The following is a 13,636-nucleotide window of genomic DNA, read 5'->3' on the forward strand; positions in this document are numbered from 1 at the left end:
CGGGCGCCTGTGGTCCCAGCTACTTGGGAGGCTGAGGCAGGAGACTCGCTTGAGCCCAGAAATTAGAGGTTGCTGTGAGCTGTGATGCTACAGCACTCTACCCCGGGGGACAGCTTGAGGCTCTGTCTCAAAAAAATAAATAAAAATAAAAAAATAAAAAAATTTAAAAAAAGAAAAGAGATGAGAGAGAGAGGGAAAGAAAGAAAGAAAGAAAAGCATAATGATAACACCATCTGCTCGGGAATGCTTTCTGACTGAGATCAGGGTCCACCTGTACTCATAACACACAACTAATCCAAAGGTAAAGGTCACAGCCTGGGGCTAACCACCTGGTCCCCAGCCCCATCCCCCCCAACCTCCCACCCCTCACCTCTCCTCGGGGGTCTTGCTGTGCTCTTGCTGACACTCTGCGGAAGACTTTGCCAGCCCCTCTTGGGACCATCCCCTAGACAGGGTCCTGCCATCCTCATCCCTAGGGCCAGTGGCCATGCCATAGGTCCTGGGGCCATATCGTGAGCTGCCATCATGGTTAAAGGTGAGGCGGGAGCCCCAGAGGCGGTCAGGGCTGGCAGGGACCTCCTTCCGCGGCTGCTCCATCTTGGCCAGGATCTCTTCCACTGTGGTGGCTGCAAAGCGCTCTGAGGCTGGACGGAAAGGGGCAGGGGCCTTCCTCACGCCCCCTGGGGCGGCACATCGAGCTGGAGGTGTCAAAGGAGGTAGCTCCTCTTTCCCAGGCTCTTGGGTGGCTTCTCCTCCAGCAGGGGTCTCAGCTGCAGGCTTTGGTGCAAAGGGAAGGGGACGCTTGCTGCCACCGTAGGGCTGGGGTCCTGCTAGCATGTTCATCTTCCTGGCAGAAGGCAACTCAGCCAGGGGACCCCGGGGAGGCCGAGGCCCAACAGGCACCAGCAGGCTGGGTTTTGCAGGCAGGGCTGGCTTGGCAGGTAGGGCCCGGGGTTTGGGCTTGACAGGGGGTTTGGCCGGAGGGTCACCTACCAAAAGGAAGCGTTGTGGGGAAGGAGCCGTCAGAAGAACCAGAAAGTAGAACTTCTTATGTTTCTTGTCCCACCTCAGCCCCCTCCCTCCAATTTGAGAACATTCACAACCTTCTAGGCACGAAATGCCACCTCTTCCACGAAGCCTTCCTCAATTTTCTAAACACATCTCAAAAGCATCTTCTTCCTTCTCCAAATTCCCAAAATGTTTAGCCAATTGCTCTTATAAGCAGAAACTATTTAAACACCCACCCAGCACCTTATTTCCACTTGTACCCTCTTATGGACCCGGCACAAGTTGTCATTAAATGAATGAATGAATGTGAGCGAAGAGCCAAGGAGCCAATAAATGAATGCCTTCCTACCCACACCATGCAGGCAGCCCCTATCTCCCAGTCTAGTCCTTTCCCCTTATATGACACTATAATGTACCACCCCAGCTAAGTTTCTCCACCCCCTTCCCCAGCACACCCCAAGGGCACCTCCTCACTGTCATCCACCTCCCCACTGTCATCTGGTGGGTGTGTGATCAGGAATGCAAACTTACTATTGACCTAAGTCAAACAAAAGTCAATCTGCTACAGGAAAAAGAACACACATAACCAGAAACCTACCTTCTCTATAAGGTATTCTAATGCCAAATAAAAGACCATGGAATTACTCATGGCCACAACCCTTCTAAGAGAGTCTATGTCACCTACTCATTTGGACAGCAAGAGTCTAGACAAGGAACCGAGAGGCTGGGATGCAAACTCCCATAGGTGCACTCCATTTCTCCCTCTGAGCCCCAGTTCCCCTTCTGGAAAACATGCAAGTAGACCCACAGCATCTCAAAGGTCTCCGTCTGCTCTGATGCCTACTACAAATCCATGATCTTGAATTATCCTGAAGTTTCAACAGAGGCTGAGAACCTTGCAAACTCATCCCGTGCTTTCTTAGCACTCCTTCCCTCCTACCTGAACAGAACCATCATTCAATTACCCTCACAAGACAGAAAGGGCATGTAGCCCCTGCCCTTCTCCCCCTCCTTCCAACCACCCCGCCCCACACTGCACCCATGGGTACCTGGCTCGGAGCCAGCAGGCACCAGCTCCTCCTCCATCTCCCGGGGCGCTGGGGAAGCCATAGCCGAGCTTTCCCTGAGAGTAGATACTTTCATCACATGCGGCAGACCCTGCTCGAGAAGTGGGAAGCAGGGGGGTGTGAGGACCCTGGTGTCTGAGGACCCAGGAAGAAAGAGAGAAAAGAAGGAAAGAGTTGGGCGTTGGCAGTAAGTTTAGCCAAGAAGTCTCCTCTTTCCAGCAGAGGCCAGAGTGTGGGACAGGAAGAGGGAACTTGGTGGGGCGGAGGTACAGGAGGTCAGGGAGGTTCCTAGCAGCCAGATTCTCAACTCTTCCCAGATCCTTTCCAACTGGTCTCCCAACCCTGAAGTCCAGAAGCTTTGGGGAGCCACCCAATGCTCCCTCCTCTGACCAGCTCTCCCAGATACCCCACTTACAGTTCCCAAGGCACCCTTGGGTCAGGTGGCCCGCTGGAGATATCTACTCCAAGTAGAACAAGAGGGCCGCAAAGTCTGAAGTCTCTCCGTGAATCACCTCAGGGGAGACGGGAAAAACCCGCTCCTCCCCAACCTGGGGCTCCGCCCCACTGCCTACCTCCCCCTTCCTGCTCACCCTTCCCTCCCTCCCGTCTTCCCTCCCCCCTGCAGCTGGGAGTGGTTCTCCCCCCCCCCAGTTTTCCTTTCACATCCGTGCCCCACTCCACCCTCCCTCCGAGCCGTCTCATCCAAACACGGAAAAATAAGGAATGAAAAGTAAACATCTGGAATACATTTTTTTCTTTAATTTCTCAATCGCTTTGGCTTCAGCTTGGAATTTGATGAGGTAAAGCCAGGGCCTAGTCCTGTTGCCATAGCAATGGCCTCCCACTGGATTTCCAGAGCCTCGCCAAGAGGAAGGAGGAGCCGGCCCAGGCTTGGGCTGGGAGAACGGGACAGGGCTTGAGAACATCCGGGGGGTGGAGTGACTTGGGGAAAAACTCCCTAGGGTTCCCCCTTCCAGGACAATCAGGGTGAGATAGCCAAAGCCTATGAAAAGGGAATATATGGACATCACTCACAAGCCTGGGATTGCTCTGAAGGAGTTCTGAGGGGGACAGAAGAAATTAAGTGACACAGCCCCATGTGCAAAAGCCACATAAGTACTCTTCCTTGAAACCTCTAACAGGAACTTCAAGGTCTGATATATCAATTCAATGCTGAGTGTCTATCACTTTCTAGTCATGTGACTTCTCTAAGCCTCAGTTTCTCTGTCTGAAAAAATGGGGTTATGGAAACTCAGGAGGCTTAAGTCAGATAATGCACAAAAACTACTTAGCACAAGGCCTAGCATACAGTAACTGCCCCAAAAATGTTGGTCATTATTACTGTGATTCCAGGCAGTATCACCAATGAGTTAACATACCTGGTAACCAACTCCTCCTCTCCCCTAACCCCAGGCTGCCAGCATTCCCAGACCATTCCTTCATTCCCCAAACCCATTCCTGTCACCTGTTCTTCAGACACTCCACCACCTCCTCAGTTCCCACGTGGCTCTTGAGCACCCTCCCACCTACAAAACCCCCCAGGCTCTCTAACCCGGGAGATAGAGCCCCGCCTCTCTTATTCAAAAGCAAGGAGGATGTTTCCCATCACCTGGTATGCACCGAGCCCTGTGGACAGCCAAACCCTCTCCAACCTGCAAAGGTCACTGCCTCCTTTAAATCCATCCCCTGCAGCTGATCTGGAAAAACAGCACCAAATCTAAAGAAAGAAAACCTCTCTCCTGCCCCTTTGCAAAGCACATTCCTCCTCCCCTATCTCCGACCCTGCCCTGGCTTGTTCTCAAGATGGGAGAAGGTATGAAGACAGTAGAGAAATCCAGGACTGTCAACTCATTGGTCAACCAACTACCAGGGAGGACTACCCACTGTGGGTGGGTGAATAACTGTGCAGAGCCAGCCCAAGTGTGTGTGTGGGGGGGGCGGGGGCATATGATGGAAAAAATAAAATTAAAAAAACACAAGAATGTTTTCTTGTCCTTGAACATTATTACAAGGGACATGGTGAGTGGTTAGAGGTGGAGATGAACTGGCCCAGAACCGAAAAGCCCCTTCACCTGGGGGTCTAATAGGCCCCTCTGCAGTATACGGGGCTGCAGCAATGAAGGCGGGCTGAGGCCCCCAGCCAGGAGCCCCAGATGACCAAAGCCATGGCCAGAAGGTGCAAAATCGCAGCACCTCTGAGCACTCCCCACGCCCAGGCGGGACGGTGAGGGGTAAAGGAGATCACCGCAGGGAGTGAAGGCGCCAGAAGGGCTGGGCAGCTCCAGCTCGGGACAGGCATGGTCGCCCCTATAGATCACAGGATCTCAGACGACCTGAGAGGTCGGCAGGCCTGTAAACTGCTGGAAGAGGGAGGGCCAACGGGAAGACGGAACAGCCCAGGGCAAGGGGCAGTCTGGGGGGGGCCAGTAGGGAGGTCTGGACCCAGAAGTGACCATGGCAGCCTGAGAGAAGAAGAGGGTGGTGGAGGAGGAGAAGAAGGGGGCGGCGGGGGCAGCAGAAGTGGACCACCGCGCGGGATGCAAAGCAGCAGGCGAACAGACGGACGACTAGGGACGCGGACCGGGTGGAGGCGGACTGGGGTAGCTGGGGGCGTGCCGAAGGAGCGGGAGGAGGGGGCTAAAGCGGGCCCGCGGGAAGCGGGAGGCGGGGGACCCTCCAGCCGCTCTGCCCGCCCCCGGCCCCGCCCCAAGCCCTCGCCCCCTCCCCCCTTTCTTCTGCTTCTCCAGCACGAGCTCCAGACCGTGCGCCCTCCGCCCCCGCGCACACGCGCCAGCTCCCCCAGGTCCCCAGCGTCCCTAGCGCCCTGGGCCCCTGTAAACTTTGCTGGCGAACCCCCCCTTCTAACCTGCGGACCCGGCTGGAAGGCGCCTACTCCTTCTATGCCCCTCCCCCGCCCTATCCTGGACCCCGCCCCCGCGCACTCACGCGCTCCCCCAGGATCAGTGTCCGCTAGCCTCCGCGCCCGGACGCCAGTCCTCGCCGCCGCCGCCACCGCCGCCGCCGTCACCGCGGGACCAAGCCTGAGCGAGCCCGGCGGTGCCCCGCCCCTGGACCCACCCAGGTCCACGCCCCCAGAGCACTTCATGAATAATCATAAACGGTAGAAATGGGGAGTAGAAGCCCGCGCGGAATCTGTCCCAACGTAGGCAAACAGGAGCAGCCCAGTGCTCAATTATTCATGATCTTGCAAATGAGGGGCCCGCCCCAAGCACGGTCTCGGGCGAAACTGACGCAATTCGGGCAAGAGCACTCGGGGAAATGGCCACCGAGACGACTGCCTAGACAGCCCTAACGTGGCCCAGCCTCAGGCCCAGCCGCCTGCACAGATTGCAGCATCATAGAGCCACAGCTAGCAAGAAGGGAGCCGTTGGCGGACTGGAGAGGCTTCCTGTAAAACCACTTGAGTCCTCCTGCGGACGTCAGCAACGTGGCCACCCCATGTGTATAAATTAAGACTTAGTACCACCGTGAGTAAGCTCTAGCTCCTCCTCTGCGCCCTTTATCTCTTTTTACGCTCTGTTCTCAGGTGTAGGTTCTTCCCAACCTAAAATTTGGTATCCACTTTTCTATAAGAACAAAAGCTGCACACAAACTCCACACGCTATCAGACTGAGCCCTCAACATCCAACATCCATCCCCACACATTTATCCTCTCTAGGTTCAAGTTTCCACTCCCCCAGTTGCAGGAAGGATAGTCAATCCTGATTCTATTATCTAAAGCCTTGGAAGACCCTTAACTCATAGGTGATTAAGGATGGAGCCAGGAACTGCCTTCCCTTAGCTGGGCTAATGGAGTGGAACTGTAAGAGTAAATTCCTAATCAGATCAGCTTTCATTTCTAAGCTCTCAGGTGGCTCATCCTGGCAGAAAAGGGTGAAAACCAATGCTTGTCCAGCCGGGAACAGAACAGGATGTACCTGGAGACTTGCTTCCCGTCTAGCTATGAGGGCCCTGCCCAATCAGGACAGAATGATAACATCAAGAGGGCGCAATAATCCAACAGGGCCAAGAAGAAGGCATAAGGACATAGTTTCCAAAGTCAGTTCCCTTTATTAAATGATTTTCACAGACCAGAAATACAAAATAAAAGTAGAAATAGGCCCCAGTTAGGAGCTACAGGCCTGACTGCACATGACCCCTGCTGCAGCCACTTGGACAAGCTCAGCTATATATCCCTAAGGTTGGGAAAGGAGAATGAGGATATGAATCCTGCATTGCCCTGCCTCCCACCCAGTCTCTCCCCAATTTATAAAGAGCCATTCTTGTGAAGCAGCAGAGTGAGGTGGCTTCCCCTGCTGCCCCACTGAAGTGCATACCAGCAGGAGAGCTTGTTCAGATGATACAGAATCCAAGGACTACATTTCTTGAGAAACTGGTACCAAATGCAGGTAGGGAGCCTGGGGGTGTGCCAAGGCAAGGACAAGGAAAAAGAATCCTCCTCCCCTCTACTCATCGGATCCTGACGCTGAGTCCTCTGAGCTGGGGGGAGTACTGGCTAATTCCTCTTCTTCAGAGTCCTGAAAACCAAAAGTCTCTTAAGAAGAAAGAAACCACAATCCAGTGGAGAAGGGCCCCCAATTCCCTATATGCCCACAACTGCCTCAGAATCCCACCAATCCCCTCTAACTCATTATACTTATAGACCACCCCACACACTCAGATGCCCTCATCTGCCCGGCCCCACCGCCCCCACATGCCTACCGCACCTCACTCCGCCTCCTCTTCTTTTTGCTCTTGTTCTCTCCTGAAGAGCTCTCATCACTAGACACAAACTCTTTGCTCTTGAAGCTCTCACTTAGCTGCCTTGACGATGGCTTGGATGATGATGAGCCCCTGGAGGGTGTTGATTTCTTCTCCATCTTTACCTTTACTTTCTTCTTCTTCTTTGATTTGTCCCTGTATTAGCAAGAGGGAAAAGAAGCTGAGCCAAATCTCTCCCAGCTTTAACAAGGCCTCTCCAAATCCCAGCCACACTGCCCATTTCACTCTGAACTGAAACCTAAACAGCCATGTCAGCCTGGGAGAGTATCCTAAGTGAGTATACCAGAAGTAATCCCATACACAAAACATTGTTGACCTTTCTTGCTTTTTCCTTAAAAATTCATGTGAATTGTGCATTGTGCTCCATGATAGTAATTTAATTTCCCCATGCCTTCAAATCAAATGGACCTCCAGGAAAATGGCATGGCTGTATTTATCTAGTGTCTTCAATTCCCTAACACACTGCTTGGGCAATGACTCCCCAGGTTTGAGAACTGCCCTACTACAGTCAAAATCTTGTCTACTGTCTTTAACATTCCAATGCTCAACTCTGACCTGCAAAAAAAAAATCTGCCAAAAAGGCAGTTACTGGGCCATATTGTTCCCAACACTCACCTCTTAGAAGACTCCCCTCGGCCCCCTTCATATTCTTTCATGGCTTTTTCATATTCCCTCCTCGCATCTTCAGCCTTGCGATCCCATTCCTGTCTCTCACACACACACAGAGAAAAACACCAAAGAATGAGATCTTTTCCCATTCTGCCTAAATTTTCCCACAGGTGAAATTTAGGCAGAAAAGTTCCACTGAGAGCTTAGTCTGGCCCCTCTATCAGTTACATTACCACCCCAAGAAAGCCCCTCTCCCCTCCTCTGGGGCTACTCACCTCTTTTTTTTCTTTGGACATTCCCTTCCAGATCTCGCCTGCCTTCTTGGAAAGATCCGTGATACTGATGCCAGGATGGTCTGACTTAATCTTCTCCCGGCTGGCATTGAGCCACAGCATATACGCAGACATGGGCCTCTTGGGGGCGTTGGGGTCTCTGCCTTTCTTTACCTGCATGAAAACAAACCCAAATGCTTCCAGCTGTTATTTCCCTTAGGCCATCCCCCCACCCTCACCATATTCTCTCAAAGAAATTACTTGGATCCCCTAACTTAGGGGGAAAATGGAGGACAAAATGGCATCAGGCTAGACTGAGAGCTCCCTAAAGGCAAGGGTCAAATCTTCCCCGCTGCACCCCAGTGCCTTGCTTGCTAGGGACCCCATTCTTCTGGGCTCCTGAAACAGAAGAAGCCCATCTTCTAACTTAGATCTTCCAGGAGCTAACTACCTCAGGATAAGAAAAATTTCCAAGATGATACCCCTCAAGGCAATAATTACTGGCTACAGAAAGCAGCCCCAGGAGGAACAACTAACAGATCCTACTGGTGTCAGACAGGAGGAAGGAAAGAGAACAGATTCCGAGCTAGAGGAGAGGCTCCACCTCCATAGGCTTCTTGCGGCTCTTGCGATCCTTGGACATCTTGGCCTTTTTCAGCTGTTTCCGCTTCTTCTCATCCCGATCACTGTCCCCCTCGTTACTAGAGGAGCTGGCTGAGGCATTGCTATCAAACCTGCCAGAGCGAAGGGCTTACACTCAGGCAGAGAGGACAGGACCCCACAGGCACAGGACAGGAGGACTATGAGTCCAAAGATACCTGCCCAGAAAGGGCAAAGGAGGAAGAACAGAGGCCAGCCTCCTACCACTGACCCCCAACCCTGCTTCTTCCCATTGCTGAAGTGACTTCAACTATCCCCTCTCCAGGCCCTGCTATAGCCCTGGGTTAGTTAGTGAATCAATCAGTGAAAAACAAATGAGCCAATAGGCTTTAGCTGTTCCCCTTGGTCTTGGCCTAACCCAGATCCTAATCCATTTCAGGACATGGCCCAAGTCCACCTTACCACTTCCCCTGGATTAGTCATCTTAGTCTACCCTATAGTCTTTACTGATTAAGAGATAATTAGTTACTACCCAAAATGAGGAAAATCAACTTTAGTCCAACCCAGTACACATGGAATAGTCCTATGTAACATATGTGAAACTCCTGGGAAAATGGAACTACCTTACACCTATATGCTGCTGAACAGTTTTCAAGGCACTTTCACAAGCATGTGGCAAGAACTAGTGGACTCCTGTTGGGCGTTTTTAGTGGTGTTTGTTGCTACCCAACCTTCATCCCCAATCCTTCTAGATTAAGAGTTCCAGTTTCTGTTAGGAACCACTTTGCCCCTACTCAAGAGGGGCATACCCCCACCACAGGCTCGAAGGGTGGGCATTCACCTCGTTCTGGCCCACTGGAGCCAGTACATCTTAATAACTCAGGCTAGGAAGGGCCAGGTGACCATGCTGTTCACTTTGTTGTTCACCAAGAGAAGAGGCACTTCTGTGTGTTAAACTAGCAGGATTAAGCCTCCCCAGAGCTTCTGAAAGTCACTGAGGGCCTCAGTGCCAGGATGTGGGGACAGTCAAGACTGTCCTCATGAACATAGGGCAAACCTATCTAAAACTAAGGAAAATAGAAGAAATAGATTTGAGTATCTGAATCCAGTAGTGCCTGAGCTAGTTATATCCCTGGACTCAATAGTTACAAAACTCACAAAATTCCCTTTTACATATTCCCTTTTAAAGTCAGTCTGAGTCACACTTCTGACATTGCAATTAAGAGCCTTAAGCAATCTGACAGGACTACTGCAGCCATTCACAGATAACGAAACAGATTCAATCCCAGTGAGCAGGTACAAGCGCTGGCTCTTTCTTTTAAAGCTGTACTTTTCTAGCTTTAAAACATGTATTGCGTTTATAAGCCCTTGACAATTTTTGAAACACTTCATTAGAGACCACTTTCCCACCCTGGGACAGTGGTTAATGTTAAGGCAAAAGAAATGTCCAGAAATCTTCTATTCTTTTAACGCTTGTAGGTCACCATCTCACCCCCATGAGGTACAACCAAAACTCACTCCTCTGCCACGTCTTCCTCCTCTTCACCTGGGTTGAATGACTCATCTGGAAAGGACACAGATGCATCAGCTTTAGCCCCAGTGGAAATCCTGCCCCCTGACCCAGACACCTAGCAGTGTCCCAAGGACAAGCCCCACCCAGGTGACAGTCTGACTGTCCCCACATCCTGGCACTGAAGCTAGCCCACCAGTTTCTTCTCCCGAATCATCGCTGCTGTCATTGGCATTCTCCTCCCGGATCTTGCCCTCCTCCTTCATCCTCACCAAGTAGGCATCATGCTGGTCTTCATCAGAGTCAGCATATTCATCATAGCTTGGGTTCATGCCCTAGCCAGGGAAGAGATGGGAATGAGAACCACTTCACCCTTGAGCCGGAGTCCCTGCACACTCAAAAGCACTCCCCCATGCCTGTAAAGCCAGAGCAGCAGCTCCCAGAAGACTCTGGGGCTGGATTGTCCACATACAGCCAACGTGCAGGGCCTGTGCCCAAGTACTTCCTGCCAAGTGGGTTAGTCCAAGCCCCTCCCTCCCTCAGCCCCACTCAGGGCTCTTGAGAGGCTGCAGAGACTGATCTAAAGTCATGCAGAAGAAACCTGCACCAGGAGGGGAAAGGGTCACACGCACCTCTTTTTTCTATAAGGGTAAGAAGAGAAGAGAGAATGAAAAAGAAGCTAGAAAAATCTCTGCCCCTTTCTCCCCTACAGAAAGAACAGGAGAGAGGCTCTTCCTTCCCACACAGAGGTACCTCTTTCAATCCTCGGTTTTTAATGTTGAGTTTTTTTGCGTTGACAAAATCAAACAGCTTCCCATACTCTTCCCTGTGAGGGGAGACGCACTGTGTCAGCAGATGGGTAGGCCCAACATGGGTGGACTTAACAGTGTGTTCTGACCTATGGGCCAGGGTAAACCTTGGGGCCTGGAGCTCTTGACCACACTATCCACCCCAACAGCTCAGAGACCACCAGAGGATAGAAGAGTCAGACATCAGTCCTGATAGAGGAACCTGGATGGTTCTGCAAAGCTCTGGGGGAAAAGGGCAGGGAGGACTGTAGACCTATTTACCAAATATGCACAGAGCAGGGTAAGAATATGGAGGTGGGCGTGTTTTCACCTTTTCATTAGTAGGTCATACTTCACAGGGCTGATATGAAGATTAAACATGAAGATGTTTGCCAGAAGCTTAGCCCACAGTAAGCACTCAATAGACATTAGCTGCTATGTTCTCAAGAACAAAGCTCATTCCAAGAAAGAAAAAGCACATCCATCATGGGGTGTATTAGAAGAGAAAAAGCTGATACTGCACAGCTTGCATAATGTGAAAAATAACTTTTTTTAATGAATAGAAGGAGAGCAACAGAGACGATTCCAAAGACTAAGCACTCCAGAGAAAAGGACTAAATCTCAAGTGAAGCAAAAGGAAAATTCTGCTCAGGGCTTAGAGAGGGGCTCAGGCCATGCCAAGCTCCTGATCAAGGCTGGGACAGAACCAGGATGCCCAGGAAGTGACTGATGGAACTCTCTTACCTCTCGATGCTGCTGAAGGTATACTGAGTGCCCTGCTTGGTCTCAATTTCAAAGTCAAAGGAACGAGTGGTAGTGGTGCCACGGGCAAAGTTGACAAAAGAGATCTCATCAAAGCGGATGTGCACAGGTGGCTTGTGGACATAGATGAAGCCCCGCTCCAGCGGGTACAGTAGTCCTGAGCTCGCCTTATAGGAACAGGTGATGCACTGGGCCCCTGAATGCCTATGGTGCATACAGGGAGCCCAGTCAGTGCCAACATCAACAGAGCCAGACAGCACAGCTAGCAGCAGTGACGTGTGTCCTGAGACCTTCAAATGAGTAAGCCTTACTAAGCTGTTGTGACACCCATCATGACACAAAGTCACATCCAGGCCTCTTATAGGCTGCACTCCCAACTCAAGAGGGATTTACCAAAGAGACAAGATATTTCCCACCCCAGGCCTACACTCTCACCCTTGGAAATTGCCTGGAACTGTGATCTTGCGGTTCACCAGTGCTTTCATGACCCGGCTGACCATCTCGTAGAGGGATCCTGACATGTTCTTGGTGAGCCGCCCCTCAAAGCGTTTCTCTACCTCCTCCCTGCAAATAGAACAAGATGAGGTCACAAGCACTACTGCCGCTCCTGCCTGGACAGTAGCAGAAAGCAAGTCCAAGGAGACACTCACTCATTCATGTTCAGCGTCAAGGAGATGTCCTCATCCTTGGAGAAGAGGAGGATCAGGAAGTGGTAACGGGTTTGGCCCTGCTTGATGGGGGGATCCAGACTGATCTAGTAGGGAAAAGAAGACCAAATGAAGCATCCATTGATGCGCTGCAAAAGTTTGCTATTAACCAACATGAAACTCCCAATACCAGGGAGATCCGTCTACTAAAAACTAAGGCAAAACCCAGGATTACCAACTACTATGGTTGCTACTCACCACAAAGAACATCTGGCGCTGGTCCTTGTGAGGGAGCAAGAAGAGGCGGAGCACAGTGGTATACGGGATCTTGTAGTCAAAGGTCTTCCCATGCAAGTGCAGGAAGGTGGGGTAGATCCGAATGTCGTACCGACCACGGGGCGTCAGACACTGCAGCTCCCGGAAGATGCAGATGGCATCTCCAGTAGCTTGGATAACATCTGCCTTCGACAACACATTCTGAGCAAAGGCCTGAAAAAGCACACACTGGTAATCAGGCAGCAAACCCCTCCTCACAGGCCAGCCAAGGCCTGCTAAGCACCATCTGCTCTCAAGGCAACCAAGGGAAGCCTTACCTCAACAGGATCCACACCATCCTCTTGCGTGGGAGGGACGTAGAAGCGCACCTCCATGAGAGACACCTCTGCATCATCATTCTGGTGGAATTCCAGTGTCACCTCATTCTTGCCTGTGGTACACTGGGATACATTGCTGAGAGGTATCTCAAAAACCGGCTGGTCACCAATGTCAAAGGAAAGCAGCTGCCCTGTGAGGAAAGAGCTTATCAAGCCACAAGCTCCTCCCCTTAGGTCTGCATAAATAACATTCCAACCAAATAGTTAAATTCCATGAGGACAGGATGCTTAGGGCTACTTTGTTCACACTATACCCCAAGACCAGGCACAGTGCCTGACACCCTGTAAGTGCTCAATAAATACATGAAGAACATGCACACACAAACTGATAGGAAGTCAAGAAACAGAGGCAGAAGGAAGAGAGAAAAACAAGTTAAAGGCTGAAACCCTTCAACCTACCTTCTCCCCAAACCTCAATCTTTCCCGGACTCACCACCAAACTTCACTGTCCCCCAGTTCCAGCCCTTCACACACAGGTCCTTCTCCATTAGTTCAAGGCGATAGTGAGTTTTAAAGAAATCAGAAAGTTTCTCAAACTCCTGTGGGGAGAAAGTACAATCCCAATAAAGCCTTAACACGGACTTAACACAGACTTGAATGTTCTGGGATTATCCAGTTTTGAGAAACTGTCTCAAAAAGCCTTTGTCACAAATCCATGCTGACTTAGCAACTCAGCTTTAAAATTATTTAAAAGGTTGTTGAAAGAGATTGCCCCTGGGAACTGAATCTTAGAGGAGTAAAGTATGAAATGCCTGTCCTGGTTATGGGCCTCACAGCAGTACTATCTGACTTTTTAAACTTTGTCTAGGTACTGCTTTAATAAAAGTGGGAATTAAAACTAAGTCTTTTTTTTTTTTTGAGACAGAGCCTCAAGCTGTCCCCCTGGGTAGAGTGCTGTGGCATCACAGCTCACAGCAACCTCCAACTCCTGGGCTCAA

General features: G+C 51.0%; 2 protein-coding genes across 5 annotated transcripts in view; both read right to left on the reverse strand.

The window, feature by feature from the left end:
- Window positions 1-5,110, reverse strand: part of TNKS1BP1 (tankyrase 1 binding protein 1) — a 23,779-nt gene extending 18,669 nt beyond the window's left edge. For 3 of the 4 annotated variants that reach the window (XM_012812450.2, XM_023507823.1, XM_023507824.1), the window contains exons 1-3: window positions 2,491-2,648; window positions 2,058-2,166; window positions 371-989 (exon numbers count right to left, since the gene is read on the reverse strand). In XM_012812450.2, coding sequence (XP_012667904.1) covers window positions 371-989; window positions 2,058-2,151 — 713 coding nt within the window. In that variant the 5' untranslated portion in view covers window positions 2,152-2,166; window positions 2,491-2,648. Of the gene's footprint in view, window positions 1-370; window positions 990-2,057; window positions 2,167-2,490; window positions 2,649-5,021 lie in introns of those variants that run through there. The other variant, XM_023507822.1, reaches the window with a different exon arrangement.
- A 1,016-nt stretch (window positions 5,111-6,126) lies between these two features.
- SSRP1 (structure specific recognition protein 1) overlaps window positions 6,127-13,636 on the reverse strand; it is a 9,761-nt gene continuing 2,251 nt past the window's right edge. Inside the window, exons 4-17 of the mRNA XM_003801334.2 lie at window positions 13,132-13,237; window positions 12,639-12,829; window positions 12,304-12,534; window positions 12,049-12,152; window positions 11,834-11,962; window positions 11,381-11,602; window positions 10,602-10,674; window positions 10,045-10,183; window positions 9,857-9,902; window positions 8,343-8,472; window positions 7,742-7,912; window positions 7,473-7,561; window positions 6,803-6,992; window positions 6,127-6,613 (exon numbers count right to left, since the gene is read on the reverse strand). Of these exons, the coding sequence (XP_003801382.1) occupies window positions 6,542-6,613; window positions 6,803-6,992; window positions 7,473-7,561; window positions 7,742-7,912; window positions 8,343-8,472; window positions 9,857-9,902; window positions 10,045-10,183; window positions 10,602-10,674; window positions 11,381-11,602; window positions 11,834-11,962; window positions 12,049-12,152; window positions 12,304-12,534; window positions 12,639-12,829; window positions 13,132-13,237 (1,893 nt within the window). The 3' untranslated portion in view covers window positions 6,127-6,541. The remainder of the gene's footprint in view (window positions 6,614-6,802; window positions 6,993-7,472; window positions 7,562-7,741; window positions 7,913-8,342; window positions 8,473-9,856; window positions 9,903-10,044; window positions 10,184-10,601; window positions 10,675-11,380; window positions 11,603-11,833; window positions 11,963-12,048; window positions 12,153-12,303; window positions 12,535-12,638; window positions 12,830-13,131; window positions 13,238-13,636) is intronic.

The sequence above is a fragment of the Otolemur garnettii genome, unplaced genomic scaffold (genome assembly GCF_000181295.1).
Source record: "Otolemur garnettii isolate 467f Iridium unplaced genomic scaffold, OtoGar3 scaffold00209, whole genome shotgun sequence".
NCBI classification, from domain to species: domain Eukaryota; kingdom Metazoa; phylum Chordata; class Mammalia; order Primates; family Galagidae; genus Otolemur; species Otolemur garnettii.